The sequence below is a fragment of the Takifugu flavidus genome, chromosome 17, assembly GCF_003711565.1.
Source record: "Takifugu flavidus isolate HTHZ2018 chromosome 17, ASM371156v2, whole genome shotgun sequence".
NCBI classification, from domain to species: domain Eukaryota; kingdom Metazoa; phylum Chordata; class Actinopteri; order Tetraodontiformes; family Tetraodontidae; genus Takifugu; species Takifugu flavidus.
Window position 1 is genome coordinate 8,716,786 of NC_079536.1, and position 20,222 is coordinate 8,737,007.

The 20,222-nt window shown below is 43.8% G+C and overlaps 1 protein-coding gene across 14 annotated transcripts in view; it reads right to left on the reverse strand.

Annotated features, from left to right (window-relative positions):
- Nucleotides 1-20,222, reverse strand: part of sema5a (sema domain, seven thrombospondin repeats (type 1 and type 1-like), transmembrane domain (TM) and short cytoplasmic domain, (semaphorin) 5A) — a 91,560-nt gene that overhangs the window by 43,329 nt on the left and 28,009 nt on the right. For 13 of the 14 annotated variants that reach the window (XR_008946831.1, XR_008946829.1, XR_008946832.1 and 10 more), the window contains 6 exons: nucleotides 19,094-19,139; nucleotides 12,135-12,197; nucleotides 9,850-9,948; nucleotides 4,663-4,876; nucleotides 3,369-3,654; nucleotides 752-887 (listed from right to left, as the gene is read on the reverse strand). Coding sequence is in view for 10 of the 14 variants with exons in the window: in XM_057012815.1 (XP_056868795.1) it covers nucleotides 752-887; nucleotides 3,369-3,654; nucleotides 4,663-4,876; nucleotides 9,850-9,948; nucleotides 12,135-12,197; nucleotides 19,094-19,139 (844 nt within the window). In the remaining 4 variants the exon portion in view is untranslated. Of the gene's footprint in view, nucleotides 1-751; nucleotides 888-3,368; nucleotides 3,655-4,662; nucleotides 4,877-9,849; nucleotides 9,949-11,237; nucleotides 11,611-12,134; nucleotides 12,198-19,093; nucleotides 19,140-20,222 lie in introns of those variants that run through there. The other variant, XM_057012821.1, reaches the window with a different exon arrangement.

Here is a 20,222-nt window from a genome sequence, read left to right on the forward strand (position 1 = left end):
TGGGACTCTGAGGAGGGCTCATCAGAGAGAACACGTTTATCTATCAGGACATGAAACATTTCATCACATCGTCCGGTGGATTTAACCTGTGGGTCCTGTCTGAGACGCCTCAGTTTTAAAGGGAGGGTTCGTCAAAAGATGCACGAGTCAATCCATCCCTGCATTCACCCATCCATCCCTGCATCATCCATCCACCCCTGCATTCACCCACCCATCCATACATCCATCCATCCCTGCATCAATCCATCATCCATCCACTCATCCATCCCTGCATCTCTGCAACCATCCATCCATCAATCCCTGCATCCATCCATTCATTAACCCACCCATCCATTCATCCCCTGCGTACACTGATCCATCCCTGCATCTACCCATCCATTCATTTGTCCATCTTTATCCTTTACTTGGGTTTTTCTCCAACTATAAACTTCACCAGTTCACAAAGCTGTTGTTACCGTCTGATGTCATTATTTTTCAGAAAAGGTTAAAGATTTTACATTTTTTAATTAATCATTTGTGAAAAATAATAAATATTTAGTGACCAATCAGAAAGGGAGAAAAACAAACAATCAAATAATAATAAAAATCAAGAACTTGTATAACTAAGTATGAAAATGAATTTACTTTTAAAGGATTTTCTTGTCATCAACACAAATTCTTTCCTATAACTCAGAGGTTTTCTTTTGGAATTGCAGTCTTTTGCCATTCTATCAGACCAAAATTGTAATTTACTCTGAGAGGGTGTCCTTACCTGGAAATCAGGGTTGGGGTTGGGGTACGGCAGCCAGGCCGAGCGGGAGTTCTCCTGGTACTTGAAGGGCCCCTTAAAAACCTGCGATATGGCACTGAGATTGAAGGTACACACCGCAGATGCAGCGATGCTGTTTCTGTTAAAAACACGGGGGGGAGGTTATAAGTAAAAACAACAACAACATACAAAACAAAAACAAAAAACCACAATAGCGTCATAAAATAAAACTCTATAAGATTCGGCTTAGGGTTCACCTCCGTGTTTATGCCGCGCTTATTAAACATTACACTGACATAAACGGTGTAAGTGTTTGTCATTACTGGTTGTAAATCTAGCAACTGCAGCAATTAGGGCCGTTGGTCTCGTCCGCCTCAACGTACACCTTCCTGGGGCCGACATACAGCTCGGAGTTCTAGAGCCGTCGCTCAACAAGTTCCCGTCTCATCCGCCCAAACAGAGTAAAAAAAATGACCGCATTAACTCTCAACTCAAACTGCGAAATGTGAATCACGGTCCGACGCGGATGTTCGTTATCGTCCGCACCCGTGGTGGTGGTGGTGGTGGTGTGTGTGTGTGTGTGGTGTGTGTGTGTGTGGGGGGGGGGGGGGGGGGGTGCGGCTGCATTTACCATAAAGAATCGATTGCTCAGCTCCTCAAAGTCAGCGCGTGCATGTGGGGGAAACGTTAAAGAACGGCAAAAAATGAAAATAATAGCTTTCATCTAAGGAGTCACACGTCTTTTATGATTGCCATTGTGCACGAGATGGTGCACAGCGAAGGTAAAAGATAAACATGCCAGCTGCAGACCCCCCCTATTGTGATGATTCACACAAATTATTTTTTTGAAATGAGGACAATTCAGAAGAACTATAATCTTTTGATTTGGTTCACTAAAATAAATCACTCATAGCAAGACTAAAATTACAGCCAGGAACTGTTTGTCTTCTGATCATAATGTCGTTTTATGAACTTTCTAAAGCCAAATGGTCATTTTTGCCATTAAAATGTACAGTGGCAGCCAAAACCATGAGAGGACTTGGCATATTTAACAATTTTCAGTTATTTTTTGTTGAATTGGCCATTAAAATGGTTAAACGGTCTTGCGACTATTGTCAGAGCTACTTGTGACAGAAGGAATGCTGGAACATCTAAAATGGTGGAATTGGTGCTTTCACAGTTCAGTGTCCAAAATCTCTGTCAGTCACTTTTCTCAAGGAAGCAGGGTTTGAATGGACTACAGTGGGACCTCTACTTACGAAATTAATTGGTTCCGGAAGTTGTTTCGTAACCTGACAATTACGTAAGTAGAGACGTGTTTGCCATTTAAATGCCGTAATCCTTTTTATAAATCATAAAAATGCATCAAAACATGTAACAAATACATGTTACAATTAGATTACTGCACAATAAATGTAGGAATTCAGTGCAAGGCTTCTCCAGGAACAAAATGAACTTTATTACAGGCTAATCTTAAATTAGCCGTCATTACTAGCAACAAACGTTAACACCGCCATCTAATGGACAAACATTTGAACACCCACAATAAATCCCGAAGACGATGAAGAAAACGCTGGGATGCACACAAACATTTACATATTGACATCCCTCCTAGTCCTTGGGATTACAGGAAGATGCTAGTCAATAGCCAATGGCAGAGCAGCTACAAGCATGTTTGCGTTCGCTAAACTCCGCGAGCTGCGTAGCAGCGGTAGCGTATTTTTGCCTTTCGTATCCTGAAATTTCTTTCGTAACAAGAGGAAATATTTTCCCGTTGAGACGTTTCGTAACCTGAAAATTTTGCATGTAGAGACGTTCGTAAGTAGAGGTCCCACTGTACTTGGGGAATTTGCTGGTTAAACCCACTTTTGGACACTAGGCGTCATAGCGTCAGTGAGTAATAAATACAACATCCTCCTTGTTCTTGTTGATACGAATGTCATGTGTGGCCTGCATCCACAACGGATGATGGGATAGATTCCTTGGTTAGAGAGCAGAGTTGTTCAAAACCTTCAACACTGCATGATGGCATACAATTTGAGCTCTAAATAGGGTACAGGGATCATTCTTGACCTTTTTCTGTATACTTCTCAGTCTTGTTCTCACTAGCGTTGCCACATTTGGAATTGTAAAAAATTAAAACAAGTGTCAAACTCTTTTTTTCCCCACTTCACCTAAAGGCATCGTGGTGAGAAAGAAGAGAGGATGCAGCTACAGTCAGGAAGATGACATTTCTATTTTAACAATCCAGGAATTCATGTAGATCAATGGCATCATGCAACCAACACTCACACTCCTGCACATGTTGTTGACTGCTTTGCTGTCAGCTGTCAAATCCCAATGCTTTTTATGCATTAATGTTGAAGTTGTCAGGGAAAATATTGACACTATACCAGAGTTAAAACGTTTAAGTGGATGAAAACAGGAGGGCTTGTGAATACTGACATAAAATCATGTGTTGGAGGCAATAGGTCTATATTTTCATACGTGTCATCTGAACCACTCCTGCAGGTGTAGTTTTTTTTTAGCAGCCTTTTTCTAGACAGAAAACATGGTTGGTGCACACAGAACTTCGAGAATATCACTGTGACTGCTTTTGAGAAAAGTGCATGTTACCCACACATTGGTGGTGAAAATGCCATAGAGCAGCTCCAGCTCGGGCAGGTAGAAGGTCCCCTGCAGCTCGTTGTAGTTGAAGGGGATCTCCCCTGGGCGCGAGCAGTTGAGCCTGGCCTTCATGAATGTGGTCCACGTGTCCTCCAGCAGGAACCGACCACCGATGTCATTCTTACACACCCGCCCGGCGCGCGAGAAAACCATCCGGCCGCAGTCATGCTCCACTGCGTTCTCCCGGAAGAAGAAGTAGGTGAAGTTGCCGATGTCATAGGAGGCAACAAAGTTGGGTTCTGAGGAAAGAGGGTGGGAGGTTAGAGTGGAGGAGCAACACCTAAAAACAACAGTTGAGGTTGAGTGAGTGGGACAACTGATCGACTCAGAGCAAGCGTGAAGCCCACACACCAGCAGGAGGCGGGATTTAACAACCACGGGCTGTGTTATTAATAATGTTGTGCTGTATTAAGAATACCCATTTTTCACCCCCCCCATTACTAAAGGTCAGAATGAGAAATGGCCGAAACAGGTTTAGCTTAATAGCTCTCAGTCCTGACAACAGTGTCACGGCCGAGATGTTCATCTTTATGTATGACATTACTGGAGCTAAACTTCACTTTATTCTTGGTGACACTGATTTAATTCACCTTTAAACGAAAGCACCCCTTCCCCCTCCCCCCCACAACCCTCTTCCCTTCTGCACCTTTGTGGAGAGCAGGGGGGTGGTGGGGGTATGAGAAAATCAATTCGCCATAAAATTAGTTATTAAGCCTTTTCCCAGAAGGTTGCTGCAAAGCGATATGTGAGGCGGCATTTAATTTATTTTTTTTCAATTTAGCTTAAATGTGAATCAGATAAAAGCTGCTTGCTGACAAGATACCAACGGGCCGCTCTTCTGACTTCACACCTTTAAGCTCCCCAACCTTTTGCTGCAGATTTTCTTTTTTTAAATAGAGTGATTGATTTCTGAGGAACTCAAAAAAATGTGGAGAAAGATGGAGCCAAACTACATTCTTGTAGTTGCCAAGTAACTTTGGAAGTCTTGTTATGTTTTTTTTTTTTTTTGTTTTTTTTAATAATGGCACTGATGGAACAATTTCAAAAAAGAAAGATCTTTTTTCTTGTTTTTCAAGACTACACAGGAGGATAATGGGCATTAATTGAAGCACTCATTTAAAAATCAGAAATGAAAGTTTCCATGTAAATCCTTGCTGGAATGTCATCAGCTCTATGCTAATTTCCCATCACTGTGACAGCAAATCCAAATTTTGCTTTAAATCCAACATTTAATCCAACATAGTTACCGTTCAGCCATTTTGAGTTGTACTGGGCTGTGCGAAGTGGCGGCAACCCGCCCAGGCTACGGTAAATGGCAGGGTCCCTCCCAGAAAAGTCCATGGCAGTGGCGGCGTAGAGCTCCCCGCTGGAGGTAATGAGGGCAGTAGAGTTGTGGAGGGGGTTGTAGGGGCAGCGAGCCATCCCACTGATCTGGTCATGGATCTCCGTCAGGTTGGTCAGCTGAAACAAGACAAATGGTTAACAGCACAAAGGTCACCCCATATGAGGTACTTTAATTACACATTCAGGTGGTGAGATGCAAATAGAGGTGAAGCATAGGTAAAAATTAGCAGTCCAAAGCTACAAACTGTTTTTATCAACTGTAGCTGCTGCAGTTCATGCACAGCGCTTATGTCAGCCTCAGCTTGTCTGTTTGGACGTCTCAAAGAATAAGTGAGCATCAAACAGTTGTTCTTTCTCATGTGGTGCAGATAAACAAAACACACGCTTTATCTCGTTCTGGTCACCAGAGGTCCTGAAAACCTCTGAATGTGCTTGCGAGGAGGGATTGTGTGCATCCTTACCTTGAATCGGCTCTGACCATTTGTAAAAAAAAAAAAAAAAAAAAAATTATAACAGACCCTGAAGATACATTTGCTCTCTTTCTGTCACTGCAGATGCTGCATGGATGGAAATAACACATTTGCAACTGGATAAAATCTACCTAGCAACAGAGCGAGAACCTCCCTGGCTCTCTGGTTTGTGTCACACTATTATAGCTCAACTTTAACTTGAGTTTAAAAGAGGCTTCATGTGAGCTGCAGTCTTTAAAAGTGAGACCAAATCCAACTTCCCGCTTTTGTATTCTCCAGCGTGACCATTACTTAGACCTGACATGCTACACTGGTGCTTAGTTGTTTTTTCTTAGCACATTTGGAGTCTTAAATCCCACATGTAATTACATTTTATGGAGTAAAAATAAACACTGTGACAAGGGATTAGCTCATGGTTTGCGCTTCCACCCAAGTTCATCTGTGGGCGACTGCGTGACGAAACACACAAATAAAGACGGTGCTAATGTGAGGTTTTCAGATACAAAAAAGAAAATAATTCAATATGCAATTACTTTCCCATCAGTCAACATTCTTTCCAGCTAGGAGGCTTGAAAACTTGCGCAGCTGAAATTCTCCTTTACATGTTGTCACATTTGGAATAATCCAAACGGCTCCTTCCCAATCAGAGGCCAGACTCCATTCAGCACATGTGTCGGATGGGGGGGGGGGGCATTGAGTACTTTGGCTGGGTTTCCTGGAGCCAGTCAATGTGGATCAAAGGGTTCTCTCAACTGCCACCACCTCTGCTCCACCAGGACAGAGAAGAAACAGAGTGGTGCTGTCTGAGTTCCGGCTGACGGGAATGAAAGCCGGCTATTGACAGAACTCTTCCAGCAGGCTCCAGTGCCCACCTTTACGTCAATCGAGCCAGTTAGGAAAAACAAGGAGGCTGATAATTAGGTAAGAGCATCCATCGCCTGCTAAGGAGGTGGAGTGAGAGTTGCCTCTGTGGCTCACTCAGCAGCTGCGGGACACCGAAGTGCTTCTCCTTTTAGTGTTTTCAATGACAGCTCAATGACGGGTGTCGAAGTCAATGGGCGCATTAGTTCCACATTGATGTATGCTCAGTTGTTTCTGTACAAATTTCTCCTGAATCTTAGAATTAGTCATGTTTCCATTTCCCTGAGCACAGTGTTTTTCTTGATATAATTGAAAGATTTAGTTCTTCTGATTTACATCCCCCTTTTTTCCCAGCAATAATAGCTGAAAATGTAAAAAAAATAATGAATTCGGCGCTTCAATTAAAGCCAACGTGGATACTGTTCCCCATAATGAATGAATAAATAAAAATAAAAATTTGACGTCTTATCATCCCGAAAGCTGCTCAGTGGTGGAAATGGGCTCCTTGATATATTTTTTTGCAACGAGGAGGCCCTGCTTCCTTCCCTCTAATGACTTTTCCCCTCAGAAAAACACCTCTCTGATGGCTGCTATTGTTTTCATTATCGCCGCCATTGCTCTCATTATCGCCGCCATCGCAGTCATCAACGGAGACGGTGCGGCTGCAATCTCAAGAAATTAAACAGCTGTTTAATCTACAACTTCCCGGCACTTATCGGTCTAACAAGGCGCTCGGCTCCTCCTCTCTTGCGCGTCGCAGTCGACCATAAATCTGTCGGATGGCGGTTTCGGAGCCCAGGCCAGTGTTTGGCATTAAACATCTTTCAGTGGATAAATATGACAATACCTCGTGAAATACAGCCGTAATAATGTCATGACATTTCAGCTATATGTATTTTCACAGTGGTAAACTGCATTATGAATCTGTGACCTTTGGATGGTGTGCTTCTTGACAAAAAAAACAAATGTCAACATAATAGCAAACCTTTGCCTCCATCTCCTGTGATCGGCCACAAAGCAGATGCACATGCTTGTTTTAAGAAAAGCGCAACACTTTGGTATTTTCAAGTGTCAGTAATTATCGCTGACGGTCAAAAACCTCAGACAAATTTTCATAGGTGATGCTCCTTCATTGTTGCAGCCACACAATAGTTATTTTACAGTCTGTGCCGAGTCAGGTTGCGTCTATAGCTGTAAGCTACGATGCTGAAATATAATTAGTGCTCCAGACCCAGTAAAGTAAAGTGCTGCCCACTGCCCCTTGCCAGACCCAGTCTTCGAGGTCCACAGTCCACCTGGGTGAGAGAGTTGGGTGTGTGCAAATCTTGAAACTTTTTCTAAGATCTGAGCCACAATGTCATCAATCCCACATAAATGATGCTAAAATATTGGTTGGAAATGTAAATTAATGATTAATGTAGCAAAATCAGCTAAAACTCAGACTTTAAAGTTTATTACACCTCTTTGAAAGCTGGCATCATGAGAGAAGTACCGTATTTTCACAACTATAAGGCGCACCTAAAACACTGAGATTTTCTCAAAAATCGATGGTGCGCCTTATAATATGGTGCGCCTTGTGTGTGGACTGAGTTCCAAAATCTGCTGTGTGCCTTTGGTAAGTGCACTACGGTAAACGCTCCGCCCATCGATTAGCAGCACACCTATGCGTAAGGACCCCTTAAAATGGCGCCGGTCAAGCAACACACGTATGAGGCTTACTTTAAACTAGTACAGGCTATCGAATATGTGGCTGAAAATGGCAATCGACCAGCTGCAAGACATTTTAATGTAAATGAGTCCATGGTCAGAAAATGAAGAAAACAAGAAAGTGAATGAAAGTGAGGAAGACGAAGCTGAATTTCCGCGGGAACAAAGCAAGGTGGCCCGAGCTGGAAGACCGAGTGGAACAGTTGGTTGTGGAACAGCGAACAACTGGAAGGGGCGTCTCTACTGTCACCATTCGACAAAAGGCCAAAGCGATTGCTGAAGAAATGGACATTGAGCACTTCCAATGAGGTCTGTCTTGGTGTTTTTGCTTTATGAGGAGGCGGCATCTCTCCATACGAGCAAGAACAACTGTTGTGCAGCGGCTGCCCGCGGATTACCAGGAGAGGGTGGCCATCTTCCGCACCTACTGCCGCGACAAGATAAACGCGTCCAGTAGACGCATGGGCTATGATACCGTCTTCATGTATTGTAAGAGCTTTCACAAAAGCTGGCATCAACGCTGAAGCGGAACCGGTCGGTGAGTCTGATTCAAATGATGAAGAAGAGGAATTCGGGATGTTGGTGTTGTGCATTTTCTTCTGGTGGTAGCCAAGATGTGTTGATGAAGAAGGAATCTTCGCAGACACCGACTTTGTTATCATAGATGTTTATTGGAGAGAACAGTCAGGTATCTATTGGACACTGCAGTTTGCCCGAGGGAGGTTTCGCGGTCCCATTGGTGAAGAACTCCGAAGTGTTTACATCAATAGCTTCTTCTTATACAGTCAAGTAAACACATTCTTTTCTGATGACCTCATGCTACACAATATAGCAAACCCAATGGCATAGATTTCAATTAATACCAAACATGGGAGTAGTAGAAAGGCTTCATGCTACACATCCTCATATGGAGAACAACCAGGAGCCTACAGGCTCCAGCATCATCTCTTAGCAATAACAAGACTTCCATTGCGATCTTACAGTAAGGCAGAAGACACAGGACACATGTGTAGCATATCCTAATATGGCATCAGGCTGGCTGCTAAACACATTGCGGCCTTCCAGAAGTAAAGGCCTGCACAGAATAGATACACAGGCTTCAGATACTACATTGGACATTGAAATAGCGCAGCTGTTTAATTCAGATACAGAAGATGAAAACTTCGATGGTTTTGTGGCGGAAGAATGAATATTTTGTTCAATAAATGTGTCGAAAGTCACTGTTTTACTTCCGTTGTCATTTTTTACTGTATGTTTTAGCGTGCGCCTAATAATACGGTGTGCCTTATGTATGTTTTAAATACAGATATAGCACCCATAACTGAGACTGTGCCTTTTATTACAGTGCGCCTTATGGTCGTGAAAATACGGTAAAAGCTTTAGAAGCTCGGTTTTGATACTGAAATTTACCAAGTTTCCAGCTGCAAAAACAAGAGCTCAGCGTGTAAATCCCATAAGATGATCCCCACGACTTGCTGTCACGCACTGATTAGACGCGTTTATCAACCTTGACCTTTTCTTCTGACACTGTCAATTCAATCAATGCACGGTGGTTCTTCATACTGGGGACGTTATCTGGCTCACCAGCTGGCACGTATTACTGCTATTGCAGGATAATGACAGAATCAAAGGTGCTTTCTGGGGTTGATGCCCGCTGGTCCATAGATTTTCACTTATTTAGCATTTCAAAAACAGACAGAAGAGAAATGGAAAATAAAACTGAACAGTGATGGTTGTTATACAAGATGGTTATTGGTTTTTAGAAGCAAGAGAGGGAGAGAAAGCTTTTAAAATGGTTTGAAACTTTGCTTTGAAAGACAGTCAAACAATGATGGGAGTGAGTGCGGAAACCCCATCTCACATCCACATTTTCAAAAGCTGGAAAAAGAAAAATGTCATTTTTGACAAACTCGGCAGAAACTGGCAATGGCAAACCTGCAGAAAACAGCTTACATTAGCCACCCACTAATCCACCGACCACCAACTTTCAGAGACGTGTTTAAAATGTGCGCTACACTTTTACAGAAACTACAACAGAAGCTGAAGCCGTACCGTTCGGTTGGTGCAGATGGGGGTGAAGGCGTTGGTTCCACAGGTAAACAGCCTGTTCCCGTTCACCAGCAGCACTCTGATGTAGTTCTGGCACTCCTCCTGTGAAAACACACCACATTGCCATTATCTCTCTATTGCCAGGCGATGCTATTAGGCAGGAACACAAAATTACGCTTTACCCCCAGAAATGGCTTAAACATCTTCGGCCATGGGAGGATCAGTGCGGACCGTGGCTGAGCCCGGCAGAGACAAATCATGACCGTGTTACACCGTAATAGGGGGCTGGTTTGAGGACTGGTGGGCCTCGCTGACTAATGAAAATGTCCTGTCAAGCTGGAGCTGCAATTAATCGCAACCTATTTACACTCACATTGACCAAGCTGAGCCACTCGTCTCTTAATTAAAGATAAATGAAAGCTTTTTTGGACCTCCAGATGAGAATTCTGGCAAATCTATAAGGACTAATTAGAAGCACACAGGTGAAGTGAGTGAATGCCAAATAATCAAAGGGAGGGTTTTATCAACTCTGGGGTTGCTTTTGTCCGATGAGGTGATAAAGTCAGGCGCTCACTTCACCCCGAAAGGGTCTGTTGGTAGAGGAGCTCTTGCAGAAATTTAAAACCCTGTAAATCAGTTACGGTTTTAGCTGCACCTCCCCAAGGGTCTGATTTAGGAGAGGAGGGCAGCAAATAGCCAAAGCAGGACTAAAGGAGGGGATGGCCCTTTATTTCCCTCAACTGAGGTGGACCCATAAAACAAGGTGTTTCTTTCTGCACGGCCTGAGACGCTCGGAGGCTTGTTATAGCTGCCCTGTTTGTTCTGCTCATTCTGAGCACAAGCGGGGGTGTGCCACGTGGGTTCTGCATAATTCAGCTCTTCTCCACAGTTTGTCTCTACAGTAAACGGCATATTTAATATTTGCAAAATGCGCACGGTCCTGATTTGTTTATGAAAACGTGCCTACATATATCCGTCTGACTGTACAGTACAATACAGATCCCACTACGCCTGGCTTGCCTGTTATTAAAGAGGCTATCGAGTGCTGCAAAGTTTCATTTATTCTCACTTTTCCTTATGTTGAAATAAATCAAAGGAGCAAAGGGGAGTGGATGGATTTTATATTTAAGAAAAAGAAAAATGGTACGTAATTTGTACGTGATTTACTCAAATAATTGGTCCGACGTCGCTTCAGCAGCTAAACTGACGGCTGATGGTGGCACAACGAGCTGGGTAACAAACTACTGAGGGTCCTTTAATGTTATTCTTAGTCCACATCCCATTAGAGTCAGCAAAGAATTCAGCGCTCCCAGACACCAGCGGCTCTCTATAAATCCTGCTGGGCCGTCCGCGGCTATTTCAGATCACAGGAGGACGAGTGCACGACTCACTGGGAGCAGGGGTGGGCAGCCACCATCGGCTCATAGGAACTTCCTTGGTAGATGGGGAAGCGCTGTAAAACACGTTTTTCACCATTACAGTTGCTTAGACATGCAGAAGAACAAAGAGGGCGTGGCTAAAATCCTCTTTGTTTACTGTTTTAATAAAGCTGCTAATTAAAAGGAACTTAGAAGGCTTTAAAGCTGTGTATGAAAGTATCCTACCTGTTTTCACAGAGTCTTTCTGTTGTTTTGCTGCATTCTAAACAGAATCCGCCGCAATTAATTAGTTATTGGTCGGTGTAATGAACAACCTGTGTAGATCTCAACATCAGTGCTTTCATGCAAATTCAAATAGGAAGAAACATGTTAGATCTCCCCCAGTCTGGATCTGGTGTGGAATGGGCCAAAAACAAACAAACAAGCAAACACTGGACTCAGGTAAAAACTCAATGTCTGTGGTTTGCATATAGCCGGAGCAGCTGTCGGGGAAACACTACATGCCGACATATACGATAAACACAGCAACATCTGTTGCACATTCTTGCTAGCTTTATTTGATTTTATGATATTTTCTTGCTGCTGGTAGCTAAGAGGCTTCACAGTGTGCAAATGACAATATTAGCCTACTGATATTTCCCTTCATTTGCCTATCAGCAGTTCCATGGCGAAAGTGTAAATTGATAGAGCAAAATTAAAGTTCCCGTGCATTTATATTCAATTAACAGCTCTATATCAGTGCTTCACGACTTCTTTAAATACCCAAAAGTTCCATTAGTGGCTAAACAATCAAAAGAAACCAAGGAAGATGAGGGGAGATTGGAGGACCGGTCTCGACTTGTCCAGTTCATCACAGCCTGGTAAGAAGGGTGAGATTAAGGAATATTTTCAATCATCACATAAACTCACCTCAGATTTTCCACGGCTAAAGCAGGCTCCCTTGGTGAACTCATCACAGTGCCACTCCGCCTCCTACAGTGAGAGATAAACAACACAAGGCTGCCAATAAACCATCCCGGAGACATACACATGGACCAGCCGCATGAGTGCTCCTCAGTAAAGTCCTGCAAATGCACACAATCCCTGGCTCCCAACTCAACAGCACAAACTTTTAAAGATCAATTTCAAGCAAGGTGACTCACTGTCACAGATAACTGCAGAATCAGCCTGAGAGCACCGTAGAAGGCTTCAAAACATGTGTTTTTGAAGGCGAATGTGGGATGGGTTTGAGATGCCATGTCACAGCCCGATGTATGAAAACAGGAAAATTTAAAGCTCCTGAAGTTATGTTTTCACTGTATTAGAGATCCCACCCCCACCACCCTCCACAGACAAACACTTTTGTTTAAATCATCCTAAACACAGGCACGTGATCTAATTAGTGGGCACTGGGAAGAAAACTGAAGTAGCAGGACCCAAGCAAATTTGATTTATGGTCGAGGGACCGGGGGACATTCCCAGAGAGATTTGTGTGTGAAATAAAACCCCAAACTGTGCAACTTTACATTTGACTACAGGAGGGAGAGGAATTTGATAAAACCTCAAAATGACCTTGTCCACAAGGGGACAAAACACAGCATTCTCTGATTTCTAATGTTTAATTTCAACATGACCTCTGGGGGAGCTTAATCATTGAACATCAGTTCTTTTCATCCAACTAGCCTTGGGACAGCCACTCACGGCGGTGACAGCCAGAATTAGCCGTCGCTGCCACTAGTCAGGGCAGGGAAAGGAATACTGACAAGACGGAAGATTCTACAAAAAAATACAATTATCCTGGGAACTTTTTCCACAAGGAACATTCTAGATAGTGTTCAGTAGCAAATGCTGTAGCTCTCTAAGGGATTATGTAGTAAATATCACCAACTGAAGGGAAATATTAGATTTCACCTTGGTGCTGGGATGTTTTATATGTTGGGACGAGATGAGAGAGGAAAGCCCCGCTCTTTGAGAACTCTTTTTATTCCCTGTGTGAGAAGGCTCCAAAAACTGTGGCATGTTTTACGACAGGGATTTTGCTTTTCTGCCTCAGCAGCCTTTGGTGATTTGGAAGCCACCCTGTATGTTTAAACTTGTATAAATGTACACATAGGCAGTAACATTAGGGAGATTAAAGGGAGGAGACAGCTAAGGGGTGTATTGAGGGAGGATAAAAGTGTTAATTGGAGCTGGCTACTCTTCTTTTCTCACCAGTGTGTGTGTGTGTGTGTGTATGTTGTGTGTGTGTGTGTGTGTGTGTGTGTGTTCATACAGCACTGCTCTCAGGGCACAACACGGCTCCAACTCACATCTGCATGAGCAGCGCAGCGCATCCAGCTGGCTAAATGTGGGATATGACTGAGTTCCTCTCATCACAGGAGGGGCCTGCTAGTAGCCCCAATCCCGACTCACTTGTGTTTAATGTAAAAAAATAAATCAATCACAATATGCCATAAAGTTACAAGCAGAAGAAGAAGATATCTGAAGCCCGTAGGTGGGAGACGTGCTGGCATCACTGACTATTAAAGATTCCCTATACAGCTGCCCTGCCTCAAATTGCCCAGAGTACAGAGCAGAGTCACATGCATGCAGAAGAAAGTAGAAGAATCATTAAGAATCATTAAAAGCTCATTAACATGCTTCTGTTCAGCTGCTGTGATCCGAGGGCCAATCAGTCCCATGCGAAAATTTAATCATGAGGAGTCTGCAGTTTCTTCGCAATCCAGATAAAAGTGAGAGATAATCAAGGCTTACGGGACAAACCGAGAATACGAGACCATAACAGAAGACTGAGTGAGCAGAGAACACTTGCTCGAAAAAAAGGCTCTTGAAGAGCAATGTTAGAGTTGTTAGAGGATATTTATTGCTTCTTACATCTCATTCATCAAGGATGACAAAGCTGTTATAATAAAAGCTGTGAGAAAGGTCTCGGAATGATTCACAACAAAGCTTAGATATTTAATTAGAAGATACCTGGAAGATAACGCTCTGGAATCTTCCTGTTCATTATTTGGTGCATACGAAGGTACCACTTAAGTATGCTGATGGAACAGAAAATTATCAGCGTGAAATGAGACAAAGTTGAGATAAAGGAGTAGTTAAGATGCTTGTTTTACTAGAAAAGTGGGGCCCTGGCACCCACTGATAATAACCACAAGAAGGACGTGCGATTAAGCTGTAGAAATCCATGAGAAGGCAGAGAAAAAAGGACTTTCAAGAGATGTCCTGACCCTTAACACTGTCCTCTGTGATGGCTGCCGTCCTCCGAGAGGAACCGTTCACACTGAGGAGCTACTGTCAGTTTGAGGAGAGTGCAGGACACAGAGGGGGGTGGGCACAGGCGGAGAAGGACAACAACCGAATCAAAGACAAGGAATGGAAAATGAGAGCAGAAAGGGCTGGGAAGAAACAACAAAAGGAAGACCGACTGTGTAGTTAGTCAAAACAAAGGAGACAGTGTGGGCAGAGGGAAGGAGGAGAGAGTCAGGGGCTGAATTCTAACGGTGCTGATTTTAGACAAGACATTCAATGTATTTTGCATAAAGAAAGTCTGGAGAGTGCAATCACCACTGACAGCTGTCTAGCTTCATGAAATGAGTGGCCACGTGCTTGGTAATAAAAGGGATCGCAGCCTGGGAGAGATAACCGGACAAATCCTGGACGGGGGGAATTTAATCAGATTTAAAGATGATGAAGAAGCACAATATTTGATATTCAGACTCACCTCTGCTGACGAAAGCGGCTGAAAGTTCCAGTCGTTGATTGGGTCTTGACATAAAGTGAATGTAAGTCACAGATGAAGGAGTCATGACCCTGCAACCTGTTGAATTCACAAAGCCTCTCCATCTCCCATCCTGCTGATGCCAATCAAACGTCGACGCTAACGGGGTCTCTCTAATGAACGCTGTTCCCTTTAATGAACAGCTCTTTCAGGAAGGCTTATGCTAGCCTCTGATTATCAGGCCTAATTGTCTGTCTGACTAAACACAATTACAATAGGCAGGCTCATGACACGAAGCACGGAAACCTCGGGAAATCAAAGAGAAATGGATTAACAGCATGCATGCTGGTGCCTCTTGCTGTCCGTTTGGCAGATTGCAGACAACATTGCTGTGCCAGTGTAGGAAAGGGGAAAGCTGGATCAAGCCTTGGCTATTTTTCTCCTCTTATATTCCGAACAATGCTGCTGATTCCTCTTGTCCAAACGCTTATTGACTAATGCCGTGCCTCAGTGTTTTTCTTTTGAAACTCGGTCTCTGAATTCCTGCTTTGATTAGGCGAAGGATAACGTGAGAGCATATCGAGCTCTTAAAAAGAATGTTTTATTTCAATTCAATCTTTCATTTGCACCTTGACTTTTTATATGGTGTGTTCAGTTCCTGACTTGTATGCCTGCAACTCAAATGCAACTCTCCTGGAACGGTTGTCCTCATAGAACGCGTGATTGTAAAGTAAGAAATCTCTTTTACATTCGCTTATTGACTACAGACATAATTCTATGGACTTGTGGATGGACATGTAATCAAAGCTCAGCTACAACAGCAGCCAATTTGGCCATTCATCAGAGCTGGCACCACAACAGAAACACAAACAAAATGTGAATACGGAAAGGCCAATTCTTCGTAGTGCACCATAGAAGGTGGAAAATGGCACCAGCAGTGGTCACCTGCCCAAAGCTGGCAGAGAACAAGAGACACGGGGATCAGCAGGAGGACACAGCTGAACAGATGGAAGATTCACCTGTAGATGAAGGAAGGATGCCATGCTCCGACAATGAAAATGACTCCAGTTGTGCATTTTGTGCGGTTAAATCCCTCACCTTCGTCTCTAAACTCAAGAGCCCGAGTTTGAAAGTGGAGCACAAAGAAGAGCATTAACCTTTTGTTCTTGACAGTGTTTTCCAGATCACTGAGAAGGAGGGTAGAGGTTGACAGCAAGAAGAAGTCCTTTTCTGGCCTTTTTTTTTTTTTACAGGGGAAAAAAAGAGACAATTTAAGCAGCCAATATTAGTTCCAATCAAGGCCACGAGGATGGCTGACTCAATGCCTGTCTCTTTCCTATTCATCCCTGGATTGCCTTTCAGTCTGAGGACTTGCTAGAAGGATGAGGAATAAGGAAAAACGCTCACACTTGTCCTTATGATTCTTGCCCTGTCGCACTCCTCAGACAAAGCTTGTATGTCTCTCAAGGGTGACTGAACCATCGTTCCTCTAATAAAATCCTTTTTTCAGAACTTCTGATGACGCGGTCTCCTTTTTGTTTTTTAAAGCATTCATCAAAGATAGTTCCACGCTACTGCTCTCCACAAACCAGTATTGTATTGCACGGCCTCACACCCTTCCAGGCACAACCTCCCTCTTAGTGCTGCCATCCAGGCAGCAAATCATTGCCACTGGGCATCAGCTGATGGAGCTTAATAGGGTAAAATCACAAAGACAAGGAGGTGTAACTTTGTTTTCCTTGTGTGGGAAAGAAAGAAAGATTCAGAAAAATCCCTGTGGTAAGGAATTGTTAAAACAGAAACAAAACACAGAGGACTTTTATTTTCTTTGTTTTGCTCTTGTAATTGTGTTTGGTCAGTCAGGAAGTGGATGTACCGGTAAATATATGTAAACTTAATTGGAGGGGCTTTGGGATCTTCATATTATTAATGTATAGGATTTAATGGAATGGCAAATGGAAGGCGGATCGGAGCGGCATCCGCAGTGATGTGGGCGCTTAACCGATCCGTCGTGGTGAAGAAGGAGCTGAGCCGGAAGGCAAAGCTCTCGATTTACCGGTCGATCTACGTCCCAGTCCTCACCTATGGCCATCAATGCTGGGTGATGACCGAAAGAACGAGATCGCGGATACAAGCGGCTGAAATTAGTTTCCTCTGCAGGGTGGCTGGGCTCAGCCTTAGGGTGAGAAGCTCGGACATCCGGGAGGGGCTCGGAGTAGAACCGCTGCTCGGGCATCTGGCTAGGATGCCTTCCGGACGCCTCCCTTTAGAGGTGTTTCGGACATGTCCCACCGGGAGGCGGCCTCGTGGCCAGCCCAGGACTAGGTGGAGAAATTACATCTCTCGCCTGGCTTGGGAGCGGCTGGGGGTTCCCCCAGAAGAGCTGATGGAAGTGGCCGGGGAGAAGGCTGTCTGGGCATCCCTCCTGAAGCTGCTGCCCCCGCAACCCGGATCCGGATAAGCAGCAGAAAACGAAACGAAACGAAGCAAATGGAAGAATACTGCAACTGACCTTAACTTTCCCCTTAACCGTCCCCCCCCCCCCCGTGTACTCATATGCAAAGCTAGGACTTGTGCAAGGGTTTGTGTTAAATTGGCTCCGGGCCTTGGCAGGGATTACCAACTTCTACTCTCTTACGAGGAGATGTCTTGGAGAAGAGAGGTTGATTGGGTCAGCAGAAGCTGATGCTGCAGCCCACACCGAGCGCGGGATGAAATAAAGACGGAGGAATGATTGGGTTTGAGGATGGGGCAGAGCATCTACAGATGAAGCATCTACGTCCCAGTGAGCATTTACAAAAGCCTGGCTCGGCATGAATCCGCATCTTGCTCCGTGGGAGGGGGGCTCTCTTTTTTCATCATTTGCTCTGTCTAATTCCTTCCTGTTTGCTTTCTACACATTCACTATTGTGACCTTTTTTTCTCTCCATTTTCTTGTTCCAGGCACATTGATATCAAGACAACTCATTTCATTTCAACCCATATTCCATCCATTTGTTCTGGCTCTAACCTCTCCCTCGTCAACCATGCCCCTCAGTTTTGAAGGCGTAAGCAGTGAGCCCTCGTCACCAAAGGAACCTAGCTGCTTCTGTTCAGGAGTAAAGCCACGTGAACGTATGTTAACTCAGTGTGTCAAAACCCCCCAACATCTGTATCACCAGGGATCTGGCTGTGGAGGCCTGTGCAAGTGAAAGAAAGAAGGCAAAAGAGGAGAGGGGAACAACACTAGAAGGAAAACGTGGGAATGTCGGAATGCACAATAACAGTTGCCATGAGATGGGAATTTACCATGGAACGTGAAATGTCATACAGTGTGCACGCATGTAATGAGATCGTCATTGCAGCGTGTCAGTGTGAGAGATTGCCCCCCCCCCCACACACCTGGGGCTAATACCACCTGAATTCCCACCAGGCCACACAGCGTTGTGATACAAGAGCCTCCACCAAGTCAAGGAATTTGTTAAAAAAAAATGTTTACAATGTATTTAAATCAGGCAGATGATGTATTATGTATTGGTGGGGGTATGGGGGTCTGAATTTTTCCCTCAGAAAATATGCTAAAATGAGTCTAGACCTCGTTGCCCATCTCCTTCTCATAGCTTCTCTTCTTTTGCACCAAGATCAAACTAAAAAGTGAACCTGTAGAGACGAAATAAAGTCTGCAAAGATTCCTGGGAATTTGAAAAGTCCTGCACCCTACTGGGGACATACTGCAGGGAAAGATTTGGTTTGGGAACAATTTTTCACCTGACAATTTCATTGGAAACAAAATGAAAATAGGTAGTGGAAAAGAGGCTAATTTCTTTGGTTTTAGGTCCCAAATGTGTATTATTGACCGAACCCATGACATGCAGCACAAAGTTGATGGAACAACAAGGGAAGAAAGGTTGATTTTCAAAATAAAACACCCCATTTTTGACCAGATTGAGGAAAACTATTTTATTTAGTCCCAAGGATAATAAACTACTGTAAATTTTGGGTGTGGTGCATATGGAGAGGCGATGGACACACATTTGAACCCATATATGGAGTCAATCAGTTGATCAGATCATCCAGGACATTCAGATGCTAGGTCTTTGCAGACACTACTCCAAGCGAGTACACACTCAGACACGCTCACACATGAGGTGAGAACAAACAGGCCAAGCCCGTGATAACTGAAACTCACCTGGATCAGTGTCAGGTCTTCCAGATTGAGCCTGAAGAGGTGATTTCTGTAAAACCAAAAGACGGAAGTGACCAAAAGGGAAAAACCTCCTGGGGAGACATTTAAAGCTTTTTCTCAGCAGGCTTTTATCTTTGTGTTTTTTGAAGTTGGATCGTCTTAAAAATGGACTTGGCAAAAGAGATGTGCACAAAGGTCTTTTACTCCCAAAGTGCAGTTGGATCGCTGAATAATAACAGGGATAATCACAATGATGCTAGCTGTGGCTAATGTACAGTCGCCTTAAGCTGTGGCCTAGTCGCACTGGAGTTATGACGCGAGGCAGTTATCAGATTTCACACATTTTGTTAGCCACAAAAGAACCCATCCCCCCTCCATATCTATTAAACATGAGCACACAAATCCTACAAAGGCTACGGTGTCAATCGGTAGAGTTCCCCTGCAGGGCTGCTCTCCAGCCAGCTTCCAAACCTCTGCCCGCTTTGAAGTGAAACCCTTCACTCCAAGCAAAAGAGGGCCGTGGGTGGAGGGGTGTAGAAGGATAGACTGGGCTGCACCTGGGTTGGTGGAGCTCAATGTAGATGAAAAAAATGGGCTGAAATATTCTACAGTATTCTACTCCCTCCTGAAGATAGGGAGGGGGCAGAAAGAATGGCATTTCAAAGTCAGTTAACAAAATCCGGGTGTGACAAATGTCCTTTACTGACAATCCTTCAAATATGATATCCCGTTTCTTGGGGACTATTTAGTGCCTGGGACCATTATCTCATTGAATAAAGCCCATTTTGTAGCTGGAGCCTGAATAACCTAAACATTTTGTCTAAATTCACAAATTCTCTTCTTTTATTTATTAGTGATATTTGTGCTCTTTAAGCTATCGAAGACTCCTCAGCGTGCAGTTCCCTATAAATCCATAAAAAAACAGCATTAGTGTACCGTATGTCTGCACATGGAGACCTTTTCTGAGGCATTGCTTAAAACTGCAGCTAATTGATGATAAAGAACTAGCATATTTTCCTACAAAAAGCAATAATTTTGAAAGACCAAGTACCGTTTTCTTCCCCTGATATACCCTTTCAGAAACTCTTTCAGCATTTTGCCTCCACTTCTACAAATACTCCATCCATCTCTA